The sequence below is a fragment of the Fringilla coelebs genome (genome assembly GCF_963513975.1).
Source record: "Fringilla coelebs genome assembly, chromosome: 38".
Classification (NCBI taxonomy): domain Eukaryota; kingdom Metazoa; phylum Chordata; class Aves; order Passeriformes; family Fringillidae; genus Fringilla; species Fringilla coelebs.
In genome coordinates this window covers 551,021-572,929 of record NC_140064.1, presented here as the reverse complement: position 1 = coordinate 572,929, position 21,909 = coordinate 551,021, and the positions used below count along the sequence as shown (strand labels likewise).

The 21,909-nt window shown below is 59.7% G+C and overlaps 1 protein-coding gene across 2 annotated transcripts; it reads right to left on the bottom strand.

Moving 5' to 3' along the window:
• Window positions 1-802: 802 nt before the first annotated feature.
• TRAPPC14 (trafficking protein particle complex subunit 14) lies at window positions 803-20,928 on the bottom strand. Of its 2 annotated transcripts, XM_084224451.1 has the most exons (12): window positions 18,280-20,928; window positions 17,804-17,899; window positions 16,617-16,812; window positions 15,314-15,400; window positions 14,123-14,243; window positions 13,094-13,241; window positions 12,332-12,414; window positions 10,486-10,600; window positions 10,286-10,331; window positions 8,388-8,515; window positions 4,704-4,885; window positions 803-993 (listed from the first exon to the last, which is right to left on the bottom strand). In XM_084224451.1, the coding sequence occupies exons 1-12, from the start codon at window positions 18,982-18,984 to the stop codon at window positions 837-839; spliced, it is 2,064 nt and encodes a 687-aa protein (XP_084080577.1). In that variant the 5' UTR covers window positions 18,985-20,928; the 3' UTR covers window positions 803-836. The 2 variants fall into 2 exon arrangements, with proteins under 2 accessions (XP_084080577.1, XP_084080576.1); XM_084224450.1 differs by lacking the exons at window positions 803-993; window positions 4,704-4,885; window positions 10,286-10,331 and adding exons at window positions 5,276-5,494; window positions 6,344-6,672 and having other exon boundaries at window positions 10,440-10,600.
• Window positions 20,929-21,909: the final 981 nt, after the last annotated feature.

Here is a 21,909-nt window from a genome sequence, read left to right as displayed (position 1 = left end):
CCCTGTCCCAGTGGGGACACCGGGGGTGGCCCCTGTCCCCAGGGTCCTGAAGGTGGCACTGGGGGTGGTGGCCCTGTCCCCTTGGTCCCTGTCCCCAGTGTCCCCAAGGTCCTGGAAGTGGCCCTGAAGCTCTGGGGACACTGGGGGTGGCCTTGTCCCCATTGTCCCAGAGCCATCCCTGCCACTCTGGCAATGTCCCCACGATGTCCCCAAACTGTCCCCACAGTGTCCCAGCGCTGTCTGTGCCACCCCACTGCTGTCCCAACAGTGTCCCCAGGATGTCCCCTGCTGTCCCCCTGCTGTCCCTCCATTGTCCCCACACTGTCCCCCACTGTCCCGTTGATGTCCTCTCACTGTCCCCACACTGTCCCCTCATTGTCCCCACGCTGTCCTGTTGATGTCCCCCCGTTGTCCCCTCCTTGCCCCCACGCTGTCCCCCATTGTCCCCTCATTGTCCCCTCGCTGTCCCCCGCTGTCCCCCCATTGTCCCCCCGCTGTCCCCTCATTGTCCCCTCCCTGTCCCCCCATTGTCCCCTCATTGTCCCCCTGCTGTCCCCCATTGTCCCCTCGCTGTCCCCCCGTTGTCCCCCCGCTGTCCCTCGCTGTCCCCCCATTGTCCCCATGCTGTCCCCTCATTGTCCCCCCATTGTCCCCTCGCTGTCCCCCCGCTGTCCCCCCATTGTCCCCCCCTGTTGTCCCCCCATTGTCCCCACGCTGTCCCCCCATTGTCCCCTCGCTGTCCCCACGCTGTCCCCCCATTGTCCCCATGCTGTCCCCCCACTGTCCCCACGCTGTCTCCTCATTGTCCCCCCCGCTGTCCCCCGCTGTCCCCGCTGTCACTTGACGGGTGGCACCACCAGCACCTTGCACTCCCTCTTGGCGATCTTGTCCAGGGCCAGCACGGCTTTGTCACCTGCGGGCAGGTACAGGGGACGGCCCACGGGGGACCCCACGGGGGGGGTGATGGCCCTGCGCTCCATCACACTGCCAGACCTGGGACAGGGACACCTGTGTCACCTCAGTGTCACCTGTGTCACCTCAGTGTCACCTACAGTGTCTCTGTGTCACCTACAGTGTCACCACTGTCACCTGCAGGCAGGTACAGGGGACGGCCCACGGGGGACCCCACGGGGGGCGTGATGGCCCTGCGCTCCATCACACTGCCAGACCTGGGGACAGCAATGTCACCTCAGTGTCACCTCAGTGTCACCTCAGTGTCACCTCTGTGTCACCTGTGTCACCTACAGTGTCCCCGTGTCAGCTACAACATCCCTGTGTCACCTACAGTGTCACCACTGTCACCCCGGGGTGATGGCCCTGTGCTCCATCACACCGCCAGACCTGGGGACAGCAATGTCACCTCAGTGTCACCTCAGTGTCACCTCAGTGTCACCTGTGTCACCTACAGTGTCCCCGTGTCAGCTACAACATCCCTGTGTCACCTACAGTGTCACCACTGTCACCCCGGGGTGATGGCCCTGCGCTCCATCACACTGCCAGACCTGGGGACAGCAATGTCACCTCAGTGTCACCTACAGCGTCCCCGAGTCACCTACAGTGTCACCACTGTCACCCGCGGGCAGGTACAGGGGACAGCCCACGGGGGACCCCACGGGGGGGCTGATGGCCCTGCGCTCCATCACACTGCCAGACCTGGGACAGGGACAGCAGTGTCACCTGTGTCACCTCAGTGTCACCTACAGCATCCCCGAGTGACCTACAGTGTCACCATGTCACCCCCACTGTCACCCCGGGGTGATGGCCCTGCGCTCCATGACGCTGCCAGACCTGGGGACAGGGACACCTGTGTCACCTCTGTGTCACCTGTGTCACCTCAGTGTCACCTGTGTCACCTACAGTGTCACCACTGTCACCCCGGGGTGATGGCCCTGCGCTCCATCACGCTGCCAGACCTGGGACAGGGACACCTGTGTCACCTCAGTGTCACCTGTGTCACCTACAGTGTCCCTGTGTCAGCTACAGCGTCCCTGTGTCACCCCCAGTGTCACCTCTGTCACCCCAGGGTGATGGCCCTGCGCTCCATCACACTGCCAGACCTGGGACAGGGACAGCAGTGTCACCTGTGTCACCTACAGCATCCCAGAGTCACCTACAGCGTCCCTGTGTCACCTACAGTGTCCCTGTGTCAGCTATAGTGTCACTGTGTCAGCTATAGTGTCACTGTCACCCCGGGGTGATGGCCCTGTGCTCCATGACACTGCCGGACCTGGGACAGGGACACCTGTGTCACCTCAGTGTCACCTGTGTCACCTACAGCATCCCTGTGTCAGTTACTGTGTCCCCGTGTCACCCCCAGTGTGACCCCAGTGCCCCAAAAACTCCTCCCGGTCCCTCCCAGTGCCCTCAAAGGCCCCTCCCAGTAACTCCCAGTTGCTCCCAGTCCCTCCCAGTGCCCCAAATCCCCCCCCAAACTCCCTCCCAGTCCCCTCCCAGTAACTCCCAGTGCCCCAAATCCTTATCCCAGTCCGCCCCAGTGCCCTGAATCCCCCCCAAACCTCCATCCCAGTCCCTCCCAGTTGCTCCCAGTAACTCCCAGTGTCCCAAATCCTTATCCCAGTCCCTCCCAGTGCCCTGAACACCCCCCAAACCCCATCCCAGTCCCTCCCAGTGCCCCCAAAGCCCCCTCCCAGTAACTCCCAGTCCTTCCCAGTAACCCCCAGTGCCCCAAATCCTTTCCTCAGTCCCTCCCAGTGCCCCGAATATCCCCCAAACTCCCTCCCAGTGCCCTCCCAGTAACTCCCAGTGCCCTGAATCCCCCCAAACCACATCCTAGTCCCTCCCAGTAACTCCCAGTGCCCTGAATCCCCCCCAAACCACATCCTAGTCCCTCCCAGTCCCTCCCAGTCCCTCCCAGTGCCCCGAATCCCCCCCAAACCACATCCCAGTCCCTCCCAGTAAATCCCAGTGCCCTGAACCCCCCCCAAACCACATCCTAGTCCCTCCCAGTGCCCTCCCAGTAACTCCCAGTGCCCTGAATCCCCCCCAAACCACATCCTAGTCCCTCCCAGTGCCCTCCCAGTAACCCCCAGTGCCCCAAATCCTTTCCTCAGTCCCTCCCAGTGCCCCGAATATCCCCCAAACTCCCTCCCAGTCCCCTCCCAGTAACTCCCAGTGCCCTGAAGCCCCCCCAAACCACATCCTAGTCCCTCCAGTCCCCTCCCAGTAACTCCCAGTGCCCCGAATCCCCCCCAAACCACATCCTAGACCCTCCCAGTCCCCTCCCAGTAACTCCCAGTGCCCTGAATCCCCCCCAAACCACATCCTAGTCCCTCCCAGTGCCCTCCCAGTAACTCCCAGTGCCCTGAATCCCCCCCAAACCACATCCTAGTCCCTCCCAGTGCCCTCCCAGTAACCCCCAGTGCCCCAAATCCTTTCCTCAGTAACTCCCAGTGCCCCGAATATCCCCCAAACTCCCTCCCAGTCCCCTCCCAGTAACTCCCAGTGCCCTGAATCCCCCCCAAACCACATCCTAGTCCCTCCCAGTAACTCCCAGTAACTCCCAGTGCCCTGAATCCCCCCCAAACCACATCCTAGTCCCTCCCAGTGCCCTCCCAGTAACCCCCAGTGCCCTGAATCCCCCCCAAACCACATCCCAGTCCCTCCCAGTGCCCTCCCAGTAACTCCCAGGTGCTCCCAGTAACTCCCAGTTGCTCCCAGTCCCTCCCAGTGCCCCAAATCCTTATCTCAGTCCCTCCCAGTGCCCCGAATATCCCCCAAACTCCCTCCCAGTCCCCTCCCAGTAACTCCCAGTGCCCCGAATCCCCCCCAAACCACATCCCAGTCCCTCCCAGTAAATCCCAGTGCCCTGAACCCCCCCAAACCACATCCTAGTCCCTCCCAGTGCCCTCCCAGTAACTCCCAGTGCCCTGAATCCCCCCCAAACCACATCCTAGTCCCTCCCAGTCCCCTCCCAGTAACTCCCAGTGCCCTGAATCCCCCCCAAACCACATCCTAGTCCCTCCCAGTGCCCTCCCAGTAACCCCCAGTGCCCCAAATCCTTTTCTCAGTCCCTCCCAGTGCTCCGAATATCCCCCAAACTCCCTCCCAGTCCCCTCCCAGTAACTCCCAGTGCCCTGAATCCCCCCCAAACCACATCCTAGTCCCTCCCAGTGCCCTCCCAGTAACTCCCAGTGCCCTGCATCCCCCCCAAACCACATCCCAGTGCCCTCCCAGTCCCTCCCAGTAACTCCCAGTGCCCCCAGATTCGCTCCCAGTCCCTCCCAGTCCATCCCAGTGCCCCCAGAACTCCCTCCCGGTCAGTGCCGGTAACTCCCAGTGCCCCAAAAACTCCTCCCGGTCCCTCCCAGTGCCCTCAAAGGCCCCTCCCAGTAACTCCCAGGTGCTCCCAGTAACTCCCAGTTGCTCCCAGTCCCTCCCAGTAACTCCCAGTGCCCCAAATCCTTATCTCAGTCCCTCCCAGTGCCCCGAATATCCCCCAAACTCCCTCCCAGTCCCCTCCCAGTAACTCCCAGTGCCCTGAATCCCCCCCAAACCACATCCTAGTCCCTCCCAGTAACTCCCAGTGCCCTGAATCCCCCCCAAACCACATCCTAGACCCTCCCAGTGCCCTCCCAGTAACTCCCAGTGCCCTGAATCCCCCCCCAAACCACATCCTAGTCCCTCCCAGTCCCCTCCCACTCCCTCCCAGCCCCCTCCCAGTGCCCTCCCAGTGCTCCCAGTACCTCATGAGGTGGCTGCGGGCCGGCTGCTGGTGGGAGAAGGACTGGGAGCGGCCCAGGCCGGCCACGAGCTCGCGCACGGCCGGGGAGCTGGGGCTGCTCTTGCGGGACAGCGGGCGCGCCTCGGGCGGGGCACTGCTCACGCTGGCCGTGAACTGCAGCTTCAGCTTCATGTGCTGCGACAGCTGGGACACACTGGGAGTCACTGGGAGCCACTGGGAGCCACTGGGAAACACTGGGAGGGACTGGGAGGGACTGGGAGGGCACTGAGAGACACTAGGATGGGGGTTTGGGGGGGATTCGGGGAACTGGAAAGGACTGAGATAAGGGTTTGGGGCACTGAGAGGGGACTGGGGGGGAACTGGAGGGGACTGGGAGGGACTGGGAGCAAGTGGGAGCAACTGGGAGTTACTGGGAGTTACTGGGAGGGGCTTTTGGGGGCACTGGGAGGGACCAGGAGGAGTTTTTGGCGCACTGGGAGTTACCAGCACTGACCGGGAGGGAGTTCTGGGGGCACTGGGATGGACTGGGAGGGAATCTGGGGGCACTGGGAGTTACTGGGAGGGACTGGGAGTTACTGGGATGGGTTTTGTGGGCACTGGAAGGCACTGGGGGGAGCTGGGGCTGCTCTTGCGGGACAGCGAGCGCACCTCGGGCGGGGCACTGCTCACGCTGGCCGTGAACTGCAGCTTCAGCTTCATGTGCTGCGACAGCTGGGACACACTGGGAGTCACTGGGAGCCACTGGGAGGGACTGGGAAACACTGGGAGGGACTGGGAGGCACTGGGAGGGCACTGAGAGGGACTGCGATGGAGGTTTGGGGGGGATTCGGGGCACTGGGAGGGACTGGGATAAGGATTTTGGGCACTGGGAGGGGACTGGGAGCCACTGGTAGCAACTGGGAGTTACTGGGAGCAACTGGGAGTTACTGGGAGGAGCCTTAGGGGGCACTGGGAGGGATCACGAGGAGTTTTTGGCGCACTGGGAGTTACCGGCACTGATCGGGAGGGAGTTCTGGGGGCACTGGGATGGACTGGGAGTTACTGGGAGGGAGACTGGGGGCACTGGGAGGTACTGGGAGGGCACTGGGAGTTACTGGGATGGGTTTTGGAGGCACTGGGAGGCACTGGGAGGCACTGGGAGGCACTGGGGGAGCTGGGGCTGCTCTTGCGGGACAGCGGGCGCGCCTCGGGCGGGGCACTGCTCACGCTGGCCGTGAACTGCAGCTTCAGCTTCATGTGCTGCGACAGCTGGGAACAACTGGGAGTCACTGGGAGGGCACTGGGAGTTACTGGGATGGGTTTTGTGGGCACTGGGAGGCACTGGGAGGCACTGGGGGAGCTGGGGCTGCTCTTGCGGGACAGCGGGCGCGCCTCGGGCGGGGCACTGCTCACGCTGGCCGTGAACTGCAGCTTCAGCTTCATGTGCTGCGACAGCTGGGACACACTGGGAGTCACTGGGAGCCACTGGGAGGGACTGGGAGGCACTGGGAGGGACTGGGAGGGCACTGGGAGGGACTGGGATGGGGGTTTGGGGGGGATTCGGGGCACTGGGAGGGACTGGGATAAGGATTTGGGCACTGGGAGTTACTTGGAGGGCACTGGGAGGGAACTGGGAGGGGACTGGGAGGCACTGGGAGCCACTGGGAGCAACTGGGAGTTACTGGGAGGGGCCTTTGGGGGCACTTGGAGGGACCGGGAGGAGTTTTTGGCGCACTGGGAGTTACCGGCACTGACCGGGAGGGAGTTCTGGGGGCACTGGGATGGACTGGGAGGGACTGGGGGCACTGGGAGTTACTGGGAGTTACTGGGAGGGCACTGGGAGTTACTGGGATGGGTTTTGGGGGCACTGGGAGGCACTGGGAGGCACTGGGGGAGCTGGGGCTGCTCTTGCGGGACAGCGGGCGCGCCTCGGGCGGGGCACTGCTCACGCTGGCCGTGAACTGCAGCTTCAGCTTCATGTGCTGAGACAGCTGGGACACACTGGGAGTCACTGGGAGGGACTGGGAGGCACTGGGAAACACTGGGAGGGACTGGGAGGGACTGGGAGGGCACTGCGATGGAGGTTTGGGGGGGATTCGGGGCACTGGGAGGGACTGAGATAAGGATTTGGGGCACTGGGAGTTACTGGGAGGGGACTGGGAGGCACTGGGAGCCACTGGGAGGGACTGGGAGGGCACTGGGATGGGGGTTTGGGGGGGATTTGGGGCACTGGGAGGGGACTGGGGGGGGACTGGGAGCCACTGGGAGCCACTGGGAGCAACTGGGAGTTACTGGGAGGGGCCTTTGAGGGCACTGGGAGGGACCGGGAGGAGTTTTTGGCGCACTGGGAGTTACCGGCACTGACCGTGAGGGAGTTCTGGGGGCACTGGGATGGACTGGGACCTACTGGGAGGGAATCTGGGGGCACTGGGAGTTACTGGGAGGGCACTGGGAGTTACTGGGAGGGACTGGGAGGGCACTGGGAGGGACTGGGAGGGCACTGAGAGGGACTGGGAGGCACTGGGATGGAGGTTTGGGGGATATTTGGCGCACTTGGGGGACTGGGAGCCACTGGGAATTAGTGGGAGGGACTGGGAGTTACTGGGATGGGGTTTTGGGGCACTGGGAGCACTGGGAGGGACTGGGATGGGCACTGGGAGGAGATTTGGGGGCACTGGGAGTTACTGGGAGGGCACTGGTGACCAGGAATGGACTGGAATGGGGATACTGGGGAAACTGGGAACACTGGGAATGGGATAACGGGGACGGGGCTGGCACGGGTGGCACAGGGGGTGGCACAGGTGACACAGGTGACACCGAGGGTGACACAGGTGACACGGGGGTGGCACTGACCTCGAAGAGGCCGGCCCGCAGCGCCTGGAACGGGGATACTGGGGATACTGGGAACACTGGGAATGGGTAATGCTGGGGATAACGGGGACAGGGCTGGCACTGGGGTGGCACAGGTGACACAGGGGTGGCACAGGTGGCACAGGGGTGGCACAGGTGACACAGGTGACACAGGGGGTGGCACTGACCTCGAAGAGGCCGGCCCGCAGCGCCTGGAACGGGGATACTGGGGATACTGGGAACACTGGGAATGGGATAACGGGGACAGGGCTGGCATGGGTGACACAGGGGGTGGCACAGGTGACACAGGGGGTGACACAGGTGACACAGGGGGTGGCACTGACCTCGAAGAGGCCGGCCCGCAGCGCCTGGAACGGGGATACTGGGGATACTGGGAACACTGGGAATGGGTAACGCTGGGGATAACGGGGACAGGGGTGGCACTGGGGTGGCACAGGTGACACAGGGGGTGGCACAGGGGTGGCACAGGGGTGACACAGGTGACACAGGTGACACGGGGGTGGCACTGACCTCGAAGAGGCCGGCCTGCAGCGCCTGGAACGGGGATACTGGGGATACTGGGAACACTGGGAATGGGATAACGGGGACAGGGCTGGCACAGGTGACACTGGGGTGGCACAGGTGACACAGGGGTGGCACAGGTGACACAGGTGACACAGGGGTGGCACTGACCTCGAAGAGGCCGGCCCGCAGCACCTGGAACGGGGATACTGGGGATACTGGGAATGGTAACGCTGGGGATAACGGGGACAGGGGTGGCACTGGGGTGGCACAGGTGACACAGGGGTGGCACAGGTGACACAGGTGACACAGGTGACACGGGGGTGGCACTGACCTCGAAGAGGCCGGCCCGCAGCGCCTGGAAGGCCACGCGGAAGGTGCGGGCGCTGCCCTTGCGGGAGTAGCCCAGGTTGGTCAGCGGCGTGTGGCACACCACCGAGTCCAGAGAGCCACGGGACTTCCCTGCGGGTTCCAGAACGTTCCATCGGCTCAGGGCGGGTTTAGGGACTTTTGGGAATTTTTTGGGAATTTTTGGGGGTTTTTTTTGGGAATTTTGGGGGTTTTTTTTTAATTTTTTAGGTTTTTTTGGGAATTTTGGGGTTTTTTGGGGGGATTTTAAGGGGTTTTTTAAAAGCGTTTTTGGGGTTTTTTTGGGGAATTTTTGGGGTTTTTTGGGGGGGGATTTTTGGGGGTTTTTTTGGATTTTTGGGGTTTTTTGGGGGAATTTTTGGTGGGTTTTTTTGAATTTTTTAGGTTTTTTGGGGGGATTTTTAGGGGTTTTTTTTAAGCGTTTTTGGGGATTTTTTTGGGGAATTTTGGGGGATTTTTTTGGGGAATTTTTGGGGATTTTGGACTGTGGGATTTTTTTTGGGGGGGGGAATTTTGGGGATAATTTGGGGATTTGGGGTTTATGGGATTGGCAGGGGTGTGGCACACCACCGAGTCCAGAGAGCCCCGCGACTTCCCTGCGGGTTCCAGAACGTTCCATCGGCTCCAGGGCGGGTTTAGGGATTTTTGGGGAATTTTTGGGATTTTTTGGGAATTTTTTGGGAATTTTTGGGGTGTTTTTTTTAATTTTTTAGGTTTTTTTGGGAATTTGGGGGGTTTTTTGGGGGATTTTTAGGGTTTTTTTTAAAGCGTTTTTGGGGTTTTTTTGGGGAATTTTTGGGGTTTTTTGGGGGATTTTTGGGTTTTTTTGGGGGATTTTGGGGGGTTTTTAGGGATTTTTAGGGGTTTTTTTTAAGCATTTTTTGGGGTTTTCTGAGATTTTTTGGGGTGTTTTTGGGGGGTTTGGGCTTCTGGGATTTGTAGGAATTTTGGGGGGATTTTTGGGGAATTTTTGGGGGGATTTTTTGGGGGAATTTATGGGGATTTTTTGGGGAATTTTTGGGGGATTTTTTGGGGGAATTTTTGGGGGGATTTTTCTGGGAAATTTTTGGGGGAGTTTTTGGGGATTTTGGACAGTGGGATTTTTTTTTGGGGGGGGGAGTTTTGGGGATAATTTGGGAATTTGGGGTTTATGGGATTGACAGGGGCGTGGCACACCACAGAGTCCAGAGAGCCACTGGACTTCCCTGGGAATTCCAGAACGTTCCAGGGACGTTGAAAAGTTTCAGGAATTTTTCAGGAATTTTTGGGGAATTTTTTGGGGTTTTTTTTTAGGATTTTGGGGAATTTTTTTGGAGTGTTTTTTTGGGGGTATTTTGAGATTATTTTTGGAGCGTTTTTGGGGTCCCCACCAATGTCCCCAACATCCCAAATGTCCCCAATCCCCCAATGTCCCCACCGGTGGTGGCCTCGGGGGTCCAGACCAGCCTCATGGCCAGGAAGTCCTGCAGGTCCCCAATGTCCCCAATCCCCCTGATGTCCCCAATGTCCCCAGTGTCCCCAATCCCCCTGATGTCCCCAGTGTCCCCACCAGCGGTGGCCTTGGGGGTCCAGACCAGCCTGACGGCCAGGAAGTCCTGCAGGTCCCCAGTGTCCTCAAATGTCCCCAATGTCCTCAACATCCCCAATGCCCCTGATGTCCCCAAGTGTCCCCAGTGTCCCCACTGGAAGTGGCCTCGGGTGTCCAGACCAGCCTGACGGCCAGGAAGTCCTGCAGGTCCCCAATGTCCCCAATGTCCCCAATCCCCCCAATGTCCCCAATCCCCCCCAATATCCCAAACGTCCCCAGTGTCCCCAATGTCCTTGATGTCCCCAAGTGTCCCCAGTGTCCCCAAGTGTCCCCACCGGCGGTGGCCTCGGGTGTCCAGACCAGCCTGACGGCCAGGAAGTCCTGCAGGTCCCCAACATCCCCAAATGTCCCCAATCCCCCCCAATATCCCAAATATCCCAAGCGTCCCCAATCCCCCCAATGTCCCCAAGTGTCCCCAAGTGTCCCCACCAGCGGTGGCCTCAGGTGTCCAGACCAGCCTGACGGCCAGGAAGTCCTGCAGGTCGTTGAGCAGGGTGTAGGTGACCGTGAAGCGCTGCAGGGCCACCACCGGGGACTCGCAGGTGGCCGTCATGACAAAGCGCGGCCGCTCCAGCCGGATGCTCGGCAGCCTGAGGGGACAGCGGGGACATTGGGGGGACACTGTGGGGACATCGGGGCAGCATCGTGTGACAAGCCCAGAGAAGACCCAGAGAGCTCTGGGGATGCGGTGGCACTGGGACAATGAGGGGACAGGGGGTGGTGGCACATGGAGGGGCCACCAGGAAGGTCTGGAGAGCTTGGGGACATCATGGGGACATCGGGGACATTGAGGTGGCATCGTGGGGACATCATGTGACAAGCCCAGAGAAGACCCAGAGAGCTCTGAGGATGTGGTGGCACTGGGACAATGAGGGGACAGGGGGTGATGGCACATGGAGGGGCCACCAGGAGGGTCTGGAGAGCTTGGGGACATCATGGGGACATCATGGGGACATTGAGGTGGCATCGTGGGGACATCAGGTGACAAGCCCAAAGAAGACCCAGAGAGCTCTGGGGATGTGGTGGCACTGGGACAATGAGGGGACAATGAAGGGACAGGGGGTGGTGGCACATGGAGGGGCCACCAAAAGGGTCTGGAGGACTTGGGGACATCATGTGGACATCATGGGGACATTGGGGACATGGTGGTGGCATTGTGGGGACACTGCTGAAGGAAGCCCAGAGAGCTCTGGGGATGTGGTGGCACTGGGACAATGAGGGGACAATGAGGGGACAGGGGGTGGTGGCACATGGAGGGGCCACCAGGAGGGTCTGGAGGGCTTGGGGACATCATGGGGACATCAGGGACATGGTGGTGGCATCATGGGGACAACCCCAGGGAAGAGCCAGAGAGCTCTGGGGATGTGGTGGCACTGGGACAATGAGGGGACAATGAAGGGACAGGGGGTGGTGGCACATTGAGGGGCCACCAGGAGGGTCTGGAGAGCTTAGGGACATCATGGGGACATCATGGGGACATTGAGATGGCATCATGTGACAAGCCCAGAGAGCTCTGGGGATGCGGTGGCACTGGGACAATGAGGGGACAGGAGGTGGTGGCACATGGAGAGGCCACCAGGAGGGTCTGGAGAGCTTGGGGACATCATGGGGACATTATGGGGACATTGGGGACATGGAGGTAGCATCATGTGACAAGCCCAGAGAAGACCCAGAGAGCTCTGGGGATGTGGTGGCACTGGGACAATGAGGGGACAGGGGGTGGTGGCACATGGAGAGGTGGCTCTGGGCAACCAGGAGGGTCTGGAGGGCTTGGGGACATCATGGGGACATTATGGGGACATCGGGGACATGGTGGTGGGATCATGGGGACAACCCCAGGGAAGACCCAGAGAGCTCTGGGGATGCGGTGGCACTGGGACAATGAGGGGACAATGAGGGGACAGGGGGTGGTGGCACATGGAGGGGCCACCAGGAGGGTCTGGAGGGCTTGGGGACATCATGGTGACATCAGGGACATGGTGGTGGCATCACGGGAACACCTCTGAAGGAAGCCCAGAGAGCTCTGGGGATGCGGTGGCACTGGGACAATGAGGGGACAATGAGGGGACAGGGGGTGGTGGCACATGGAGAGGCCACCAGGAGGGTCTGGAGAGCTTGGGGACATCATGGGGACATCATGGGGACATTGAGGTAGCATCGTGGGAAAGTCCAGAAAGGAGCCACGGAACCTCCTGAGGATGCAGGGACAGAGGGACAATGAGGTGACAACAAGGTGACAAGGAGGTGGTGGCACCACAGGAGGTTCCAGTGGCCCTGGGGACACCGAGGTGACACCGAGGTGACACTGAGGTGACACTCACCGGTAGTGGGTGACGATGCTGTTGGTGAACGGCAGCTTCGGCGTTGACCACCGGACCACGGCCACCAGCGGCACCTCCAGGCCCTGCGTGGGGACATCGCTGTCACCCGGTGTCACCCCGGTGCCACCCGCGCTGGCCTCCGTGTCCCCAACGTCCCCAGGGCCACCGGGGACAGAGGGGATTGTCACCAAGCCTGGGGACAGCACGGCCAGTGCGGGTTGGTGGCATCTTGGGGGGGCTTGGATGGGGTTGGTGGCCCTGGATTGTTGTCCCCAAGTGTCCCCAAGGCCACCTGGGTGTTCCCAAGTGTCCCCAACCCCCCAAACACCAAGAATTGTCCCCAAACTCAACTTGGGGACAAATTTGGTGCCACCAAGGTGGGACAAAGCCCCTTGGCCCAGTCTGGTGGCCCTCGATAATTGTCCCCAAGTGTCCCCAGGTGTCCCCAGGTGTCCCCAAGGCCACCTAGGTGTCCCCAACCCCGACTTGGGGACACTTTTGGTACCACCAAGGCGGGACAAGGCCCCTTGGCTGAGCCCGGTGGCCCTCGACCTCTGTCCCCAAGTGTCCCCAGGTGACCCCAAGGCCACCCAGGTGTCCCCAACCGCCCAGATACACCCAAGAAATGTCCCCAACCCCAACTTGGGGACACTTTTGGTGCCACCAAGGCAGGATGAGTCCCCTTGGCTGAACCCGATGGCCCTCGATCATTGTCCCCAAGTGTCCCCAGGTGTCCCCAGGTGTCCCCAGGTGTCCCCTCACCTCCTTGGCGTCGCGGGGCGGCCGCTCGGGCGCCTGCAGCTGGAACAGGAAGTTCTGCTCCTCCAGGGCGCTGAGGGGACACGGCCACCCCGAGTGGCACCCGGGGACACGGCAGAACGCCCCCACGGGCACCTCGCCGGAGTGGTGGCTGCGGGGACAGCGGGGACACTCAGGGGACAGTGGGGACACTCAGGGGACAGTGGGGACGCTCAGGGGACACTCAGGGGACAGTGGGGACATTCAGGGGACAGGTTGCATCCCCAAGGTCCCCACAGTGTCCCCAAGATCCCCACATTGTCCCAAAGGTCACAGCATTGTCCCCAAGGTCCCCACACTGTCCCCAAAGTTCCCACACTGTCCCCAAGGTTCCCACAGTGTCCCCAAGGTCTCCACATTGTCCCCAAGGTCCTCATGGCATCCCCAAGGTCCCCACACTGTCCCCAAGGTCCCCACAGTGTCCCCAAGGTCCCTACAGTGTCCCCAAGGTCACAGTGTTGTCCCCAAGGTCCCCACACTGTCCCCAAGGTCCCCACAGTGTCCCCAAGGTCACAGCGTTGTCCCCAAGGTCCCCACACTGTCCCCAAGGTCCCCACAGTGTCCCCAAGGTCACAGCGTTGCCCCCAAGGTCCCCACACTATCCCCAAGGTCCCCACAGTGTCCCCAAGGTCACAGCGTTGTCCCCAAGGTCCCCACACTATCCCCAAGGTCCCCACAGTGTCCCCAAGGTCTCCACAGTGTCCCCAAGGTCCCCACACTATCCCCAAGGTCCCCACATTGTCCTCAAGGTCACAGCGTTGCCCCCAAGGTCACCACAGTGTCCCCAAGGTCCCCACACTGTCCCCAAGGTCTCCACAGTGTCCCCAAGGTGCCCCCAGGTCTCCCCACAGTGTCCCCAGCTGTCCCCCAGGTGCCCCCATGGTGTCCCCCAGGTATCCCCACATTGTCCCCAGGGTGTCCCCAGGCTGTATGAGGTGTCCCCAAGGTGCCCCTACATTGTCCCCAAGTGTCCCCAAGTGTCCCCAGGCTCACCAGACGTCATCCACCAGCAGCACGGAGCCGTCGGGCATCACGGGCAGGTAACTGGCGTTGAAATTGGGGAGCACCTGCACGTCCCAGAGGGACAGCTCCTCCTGGGAACTGCCATTCAGCACTGGGGACACAGGGGACATTGGGGACATCCAGGGGATTGGGGACATCGGGGGGATTGGGGACATTGGGGGGATTGGGGACATCGGGGATTGGGGATATTGGGAGCACCTGCACGTCCCAGAGGGACAGCTCCTCCTGGGAACTGCCATTCAGCACTGGGGACAGCATTGGGGACATTGGGGACATCGGGGACATTGGGGACATCCAGGGCATTGGGGACATCCAGGGGATTGGGGACATTGGGGACACAGGCGACATTGGGGACATTGGGGATTGGGGACATTGGGCAGCACCTGCACGTCCCAGAGGGACAGCTCCTCCTGGGAACTGCCATTCAGCACAGGGGACATTGGGGACTTTGGGGACATTGGGGACATCCAGGGCATTGGGGACGTTGGGGACATTGGGGACACTGGGGACATCCAGGGGATTGGGGACATCCAGGGCACTGGGGACATTGGGGACACTGGGGACATCCAGGGGATTGGGGACATCAGGGGGATTGGGGACACTGGGGGGATTGGGGACACTGGGGATTGGGGACACTGGGGACACCTGCACGTCCCAGAGGGACAGCTCCTCCTGCGAGCTGCCATTCAGCACTGGGGACAGTGGGGACATTGGGGACATCATTGGGGACACTGGGGACATTGGGGACATCATTGAGGACATCGGGGACATTGGGGGGATTGGGGACATTGGGGACCATCAGGGACATTGCGAGGATTGGGGACAACAAGGACAACTGGGGACATTGGGGACATCCAGGGCACTGGGGACATTTGGGACATTGGGGGTGACCCTCCCCCATTTTATCCCCCCACCCTGTCCCCCTCTTTGTCCCCAAACCCCAGCTGTCACCAACCCCCCAACCCCCTGATGTCCCCAATGTCCCCAACCCCCCCAAATGTCCCCAGATGTCCCCAACCCTCCACAAAGTCCCCAAACCCCACCAACCCCCCAACCCCCCGATGTCCCCAACCACCTGATGTCCCCAGATGTCCCCAATCCCCCCGATGTCCCCAACCCCCCTGATGTCCCCAAATGTCCCCAGCTGTCCCCAGCTGTCACCTTTGAGCACGGTCAGGTACTTGCCGGACACGGTCACCTGGCGGCAGCGGACACGGGGGGGTGGCAGCACCGTCAGCAGCGTGGACACTGTGGGGACACCAGCAGGGGACACTTGGGGACACCAGGGGACACTTGGGGACAACAGTCGAGGGCCACCAGGCTGGGATGAGGAGTCTTGTCCCGCCTCGGTGGCACCAGAAGTGTCCCCAAGTCGGGGTTGGGGACAATCCTTGGGGGTCACTGAGGGGTTTGGGACACTCAGGGACACCAGCGTGGCCTTGGGGACACTTGGGGTGGCCTTGGGGACAACAATCGAGGGCCACCAGGCTGGGCCAAGGGGCCTTGTCCTGCCTTGGTGGCACCAAAAGTGTCCCCAAGTCGGGGTTGGGGACAATCCCTGTCGGTCCTTGGGGGGGGTTGGGACACCTGGGGACAGCAGAGGGGGGGAGGTGACACTTGGGGACATCTGGGGACATTTGGGGACCTTACTTCCTGCCTGGAATGCTCCGTGGGGACACCTGGGGTGGCACTGAGGGGACACCTGGGGGTGGCACCACTGGGGAGGGAACACTAGAGGGGGGGAGGTGACAATTTGGGGACACTTGGGGACACTAGGGGAGGGGAGGTGACAATTTGGGGACACTTGGGGACCTCACCTTGTGCCTTGAAGGCTCCACAAGGACACCTTGGGTGGCACTGAGGGGACACCTGGGGGTGGCAGCACTGGGGAGGGGACACTTGGGGACACTCAGGGGACACTTGGGGACACCAGGAGAGGGGTGGTGACAATTTGGGGACACTTGGGGACCTCACCTTGTGCCTTGAAGGCTCCACAAGGACACCCTGGGTGGCACTGAGGGGACATCTGGGGGTGGCACCGCTGGGGAGGGGACACTTGGGGACACTGAGTGGACACTCAGGGGACACCAGGAGAGGGGAGGTGACACTCTGGGGACACTTGGGGACCTCACCTTGTGCCTTGAAGGCGCCGTGCTGCTGCCGGAACACCTGGGGTGGCACTGAGGGGACACCTGGGGGTGGCACCACTGGGGAGGGGACACTTGGGGACACTGAGGGGACACTTGGGGACACCAGGGGAGGGGAGGTGACACATTGGGGACACTTGGGGACTTCACCTTGTGCCTCGAAGGCTCCACAGGGACACCCTGGGTGGCACTGAGGGGACACCTGGGGGTGGCACCACTGGGGAGGGGACACTTGGGGACACTTGGGGACACTCAGGGGACACTTGGGGACACCAGGGGAGGGGAGGTGACACTCTGGGGACACTTGGGGACCTCACCTTGTGCCTTGAAGGCGCCGTGCTGCTGCCGGAACACCTGGCCGGGGGCGCGGCCCTGGAGCAGCCTCAGGTACCCCCCTGGCCCTGTCCCCGTCCCTGTCCCTGTCCCTGTCCCCGTCCCTGTCCCCTGGCCTGGCCCTGTCCCCTCCTGCAGCTCCGGGGGCTCTGTGTCCCGCTGCCACACGGTCACCACGATCTGGGGACAACAAGGGGACACCGCGGCGTCACCAAAGCGCCCCGAGGTCCCACCCCGTCCCCAGTGTCACCAAAGTGTCCCCAAGGTCCCTCCCCATCCCCAGTGCCACCAAAGTGTCCCCAAGGTCCCACCCCATCCCCAATGCCACCAAAGCGTCCCCAAGGTCACCGTGCTGTCCCCTCCCCATCCCCAGTGCCACCAAAGTGTCCCCAAAGTCCCTCCCCATCCCCAGTGCCACCAAAGTGTCCCCAAGGTCACCACAGTGTCCCCAAGGTCCCTCCCCATCCCCAGTGCCACCAAAGTGTCCCCAAGGTCACCACGCTGTCCCCTCCCCATCCCCAGTGCCACCAAAGTGTCCCCAAGGTCACCGTGCTGTCCCCTCCCCATCCCAAGGTGTCCCCAAGGTCCCTCCCCATCCCATTCCCGATGTCCCCTGGGTGTCTCCAGGGTCCCCCCAATGTCCCCAAAGTGTCCCCAAATTACCCCCAAATTGTCCCCAAGGTGTCCCCAAAGTCCCTCCCCATCCCATTCCCAGTGTCCCCTGGGTGTGTCCAGAATTGTCCCCAAAGTGTCCCCAAGGTCCCTCCCCATCCCATTCCCAGTGTCCCCAAGGTCCCCCCAAATTGTCCCCAAATGTCCCCGAGGTGTCCCCAAATTGTCCCCAAGGTCCCTCCCCATCCCATTCCCAATGTCCCCAAGGTGTCCCCAAGGTCCCCAAATGTCCCCAAGGTATCTCCAGGCTACCGCCAATGTCCCCAAATGTTGCCAAAGTGTCCCCAAAGTGTCCCCAGAGCCCCTCCCCATCCCATTCCCAGTGTCCCCAAGGTCCCCCCAATGTCCCCAAATGTTGCCAAAGTGTCCCCAAGTGTCCCTAAAGTGTCCCCAGAGCCCCTCCCTATCCCATTCCCAGTGTCCCCTGGGTGTCCCCAAGGTCCCCCCAATGTCCCCGAGGTGTCCCCAAATGTCCCCAAGTGTCCCCAGGTGTCCCCACCTTGGCCTTGGCGGTGCCGGGCGGGAGCCGGTCCAGGGCCACGGTGAGGGGGAAAATGACCTCGTCCTGAGAGATGATGGGATCGTCCACAGGGAGCTGGGAATGGGGAGAAAAACCCGGAAATTGGGAAAAATGGGGAAAAATGGGGAAAATGAGGAATAAATGGGGAAAAATGGGAAAAAATAGGGGGGAAATGGGGGATAAATGGGGAAAAATGGGGGAAAATCCATGGGGAAATGACCTCATCCTGAGAGATGATGGGGTCATCCATGGGGAGCTGGGAAAATGGGGAGAAAACGGGAAAAAAATGGGAAAAATGGGGGAAAATGGGGAAAACCAGGAAAAAATTGGGGAAAATAAGAAAAAAAAGGGAAAATGGAGAAAAAATGGGAAAGACAAGGAAAATCCCAGGAAAAGCGGAACCTCCCCACCCACTCGAAGGAGCCCAAAATTCCAGAAGGTTCCGCCGTTCTCACCCCGGCCCCGGCGCTGCCCGCGGGGCCCCGTGAGTGCGTGAGGAGCGCGCGGCACTCCCGGAAGAGCGGCGGCGGCTCCCGGGAATCGTCGGCATCCCCGAAATCGGCGGGATCCTCCCCGAAATCGCCGGGATCGGGCCCCTCCTCGTGGCGGGCGCGGCTGTCGCCGCTGGTGACGGTGGCGAGGGCGGAGAGCGAGGCGGCGAGCTGAGCCCACGGCGTTTTTCCCGGGAAATGCCCCGAGGGGGCGTGGCTTCGGGAGGAGTGGGCGGGGCTTCTGGTGGGGTTGGCGGGAATCGCTTGGGGGTTGGCGGGGTTCCCGTCGGGATTGGCGGGAGTTCTGTCGGGATTTCTGTCGGGATTGGCGGGGTTTCTATCGGGATTCCTGTCGGGATTGGCGGGATTTCTGTCGAGGTTCCTGTCGGGATTGGCGGGATTCCTGTCGGAATTGGCGGGATTTCTGTCGGGATTCCTGTCGGGGATCCTGTCGGGGTTCCTGTCGGGGTTCCTGTCGGGATTGTCGGGGTTCCTGTCGGGATTGGCGGGGATCTTGCGCAGCACCAGCAGGAAGCGCACCGTCTCGCCCAGGTACAGGTGGTTGCGGCGCGGCAGCGCGCGGTACCCCGAGGATTCTCCCGCCAAAAATTCCCGCGGCGGGAAAGGCACGGCCGGGAAGTACATGGAGTAATCGCACTGGGATTCCATGGAAATGGCGGGAAAAATGGGGGAATCCGCGGGAAAAAATGGGGGGGGATGGGGGAAAATGGAGGAAATAGGAGGGGGGAAAAATGAGAAAAAAAAAGGAAAAATTTGGAAAAATAATGGGGAAAAAAATTAAAGAAAATAGATGGGGAATGGGGAAATAGAAGGAAAAAAATAGGGAAATGTGAGGGAAAATATTAGGGGGAAATGGGGGAAATATTAGGGAGAATAGGAGGGAAAATGGGGAAATAGGAGGAAAAAATGGGGGAAATATTAGGGAAAAATGGGGAAAATAGGAGGGGGAAATGGGAAAGAATGGGGAAAACTAGGAGAGAAAATGGGGGGAAAATTGGGGGGAAATGGGGGAAAAAATAGCGAAAATAGGAGGGAAAATGGGGAAAAAATTAGGGAAAATAGATGGGGAAATGGGGAAAAAAGGAGGGAGGAAAATGGAAAAAAACGAGGGAAAAAAGAAGAAAAAATTGCAAAAATAATGGGGGAAAAATTAAGGAAAATAGATGGGGAATGGGGAAATAGGAGGAAAAAATAGGGAAATGTGAGGGGAAATATTAGGGGAAATAATGGAGAAAATGGGGGAAATACTGGGGAAAATAGGAGGGAAAATGGGGAAATAGGAGGAAAAAAATATTAGGGAAAATAAGAGGGAAAATAAGAGGGGAAATGGGGGAAATGGGCAAAAAATTGAGGGGAAAATTGGGAAAATAGAGGAGGAACTAGGAGGGGAAATGGGGGGGAAATAGGAGGGGAAAAGGAGGAAAATTGGGGGGAAATGGGGAAAATATTAGGAAAATAGAGGGAAATAATGGGGAAAATTAGGAGGGAAAATGGGGAAAATAGGAGGGAAAAATGGGAAAGAATGGGGGAAAATATTAGGGGAAATGGGGGAAATAATAGGGAAAACTAGGAGGGAAAATGGGGAAATAGGAGGAAAAATGGGGAAAAAATTGGGGGGGAAATTGGGAAAATAGAGGGGGAACTAGGAGGGGAAATGGGGGAAATAGGGGGAAAAAAGGGGAAAATATTAGGGGAAATAGGAGGGAAAGAATGGGGGAAATAGGGAAAATAAGAGGGAAAATGGGGAAAATAAGGGAGAAAAAAAGGAGAGAAAATAGCAGGGAAAATGGGGAAAATAGGAGGGGAAAATGGGGGAGAAAAGGGAAAAAATTGAGGAAAAAAAAGATAAAAAATGGGGGGGGGAAGGGGAAAATATTAGGAAAAATAGGAAGGAAAATAGGAGGGGAAAATGGGAAAGAATGGGGGAGAAATGGAGAGAAAAAGGAGAAAAATTGGGAAAAAATGGGGAAATATTAGGGAAAAAAGGAGGGGAAAATGGGAAAGAATGGGAGAAAATTGGGGAAAAATATTAGAGAAAATAGGAGAGAAAATGGGGTAAATAGGAGGGAAAATACTGGGAAAAAATCTGGGAATTGAGAAGTCAAATCCTCAAGGAATTTTGGAACTTTGGGGAAAAAATGGGGGAAAAAATTGGGAGAAATGAGGGGACGGAGGAGTTAAATCCTGAGGGAATTTTGAGGGTTAAATCCCAGTAAAATTTTGAGAATTTTAAGGAATTTGGAGGGACTGGAGGGGTAAAAATCCAGAATTCCGGGAATTTTTGGGGTTTAAATTCCGGTGGAATTCCGGGAATATCGACGGGATTGGGGGCGGGGGGGGGGGGGGGGTTAAATCCCGGGAGAAATTCGGGAATTTGGGGGGGGATAATGGGAATTAAATCCCAGAAAAATTCCGGGAAATTTGGGGGTTAAATCGCAGAAAAAAAATCCAGGATTTTTCGGAATTTTGGGGTTAAATCCCAGAAAAATTCCAGGAATATCGGGAGGATAACGGGGGATCCGGGAGGATGGAGGGGTCCCGGTGTTACCGGGGGAGGTCTCGGGCCTGGTCCGGGGTTACCGGGAGGATCCTGGGAGGGGATCCCGGCTCCGGTCCGGGATTACCGGGGGGTTCTGGGGGGAAATGGGGTGGGGGGGCCCGGCTCCGGTCCGGGGTTACCGGGGGGGATCCCGGAGGCTCCCGGCTCCGGTCCGGGCCCGTTCAGCGCTTCCGGGCGCGGCCTGGCGAACGCGTACGGCAGCGCCGGCACGCATGGCGGCGCCCATGGGTGTATTGCGCATGCGCAAGAGGAACGGAGACGTACGGAAGTGCCGTAAACATGGCGGCGCCCATGGGTGTGAAGCGCATGCGCAATAGGGAAACGAACGCGCGGAAGTTTTGCCATAGATACGGCGGTGTCTGCGTCTTCACTGCGCATGCGCGGAGGAAAAAAAGGGATAAGGGTCGTTTTGGATTTTTCGGAGTTCCAAAAATTTGGGGGTTGGATCCCCGAAATTTCTGTCTGGACGGGTTGAGCCCCCCCAGAATCTCGGGTAACCCCAAAATCTCCGTCTAAAGTGAGTCAGTGACACCGCTGAATCCCCGAGATCTGCTCCTGGACCCCCCCAAATCTCTCAAAGTCCCTCAAACTCGGGGCCTGGACCCCTCTGGAAACGCCCAAAGTCGAAACACTCAACACTCGACACTACATTTGAAACTTTAAAGAGAGAATTTGGGAGGGATTTATGGGGGGGTCAGAGCGCCCCGTACCCAAAATTGGGGTGAATTTGGGGAATTTCTGTGGGATTCGGGGGGATTTAAAACTTTAATCGTATTAATAAAGAACTGGCCAATCACAGCTTGCCGCACCAGCGGGGGGCGGAGTTTCACGCCCACACAGCCAATCGCGTTGCGCAATAAACCGTTGATCAATCGCCACTTGGTGCAGACTTTGATTGACAGGCCACATCGCTATTCTAACCAATAGCATTACGGGGCGCGTTTTGAGGGGCGTGATTTTCTGGCGTCTCAACCAATCAAGACGTGCGAGGGGCGTTTCCCGCCGGTTCACCC

Bases quoted from the DNA above. Each gene is read 5' to 3' on its own strand.
- TRAPPC14 (XM_084224450.1), bottom strand. From the start codon at position 18,984: ATGGAATCCCAGTGCGATTACTCCATGTACTTCCCGGCCGTGCCTTTC. The intron at 6,673-8,387 runs GTCAGTGCCACC...AGTGTGTCCCAG, and splicing joins TGCGGGCCGGCCTCTTCGAG to CTGTCTCAGCACATGAAGCT. The intron at 5,495-6,343 runs GTGGCTCCCAGT...AGTCCCTCTCAG, and splicing joins GTAACTCCCAGTTGCTCCCA to TGCCCTCCCAGTGCCTCCCA.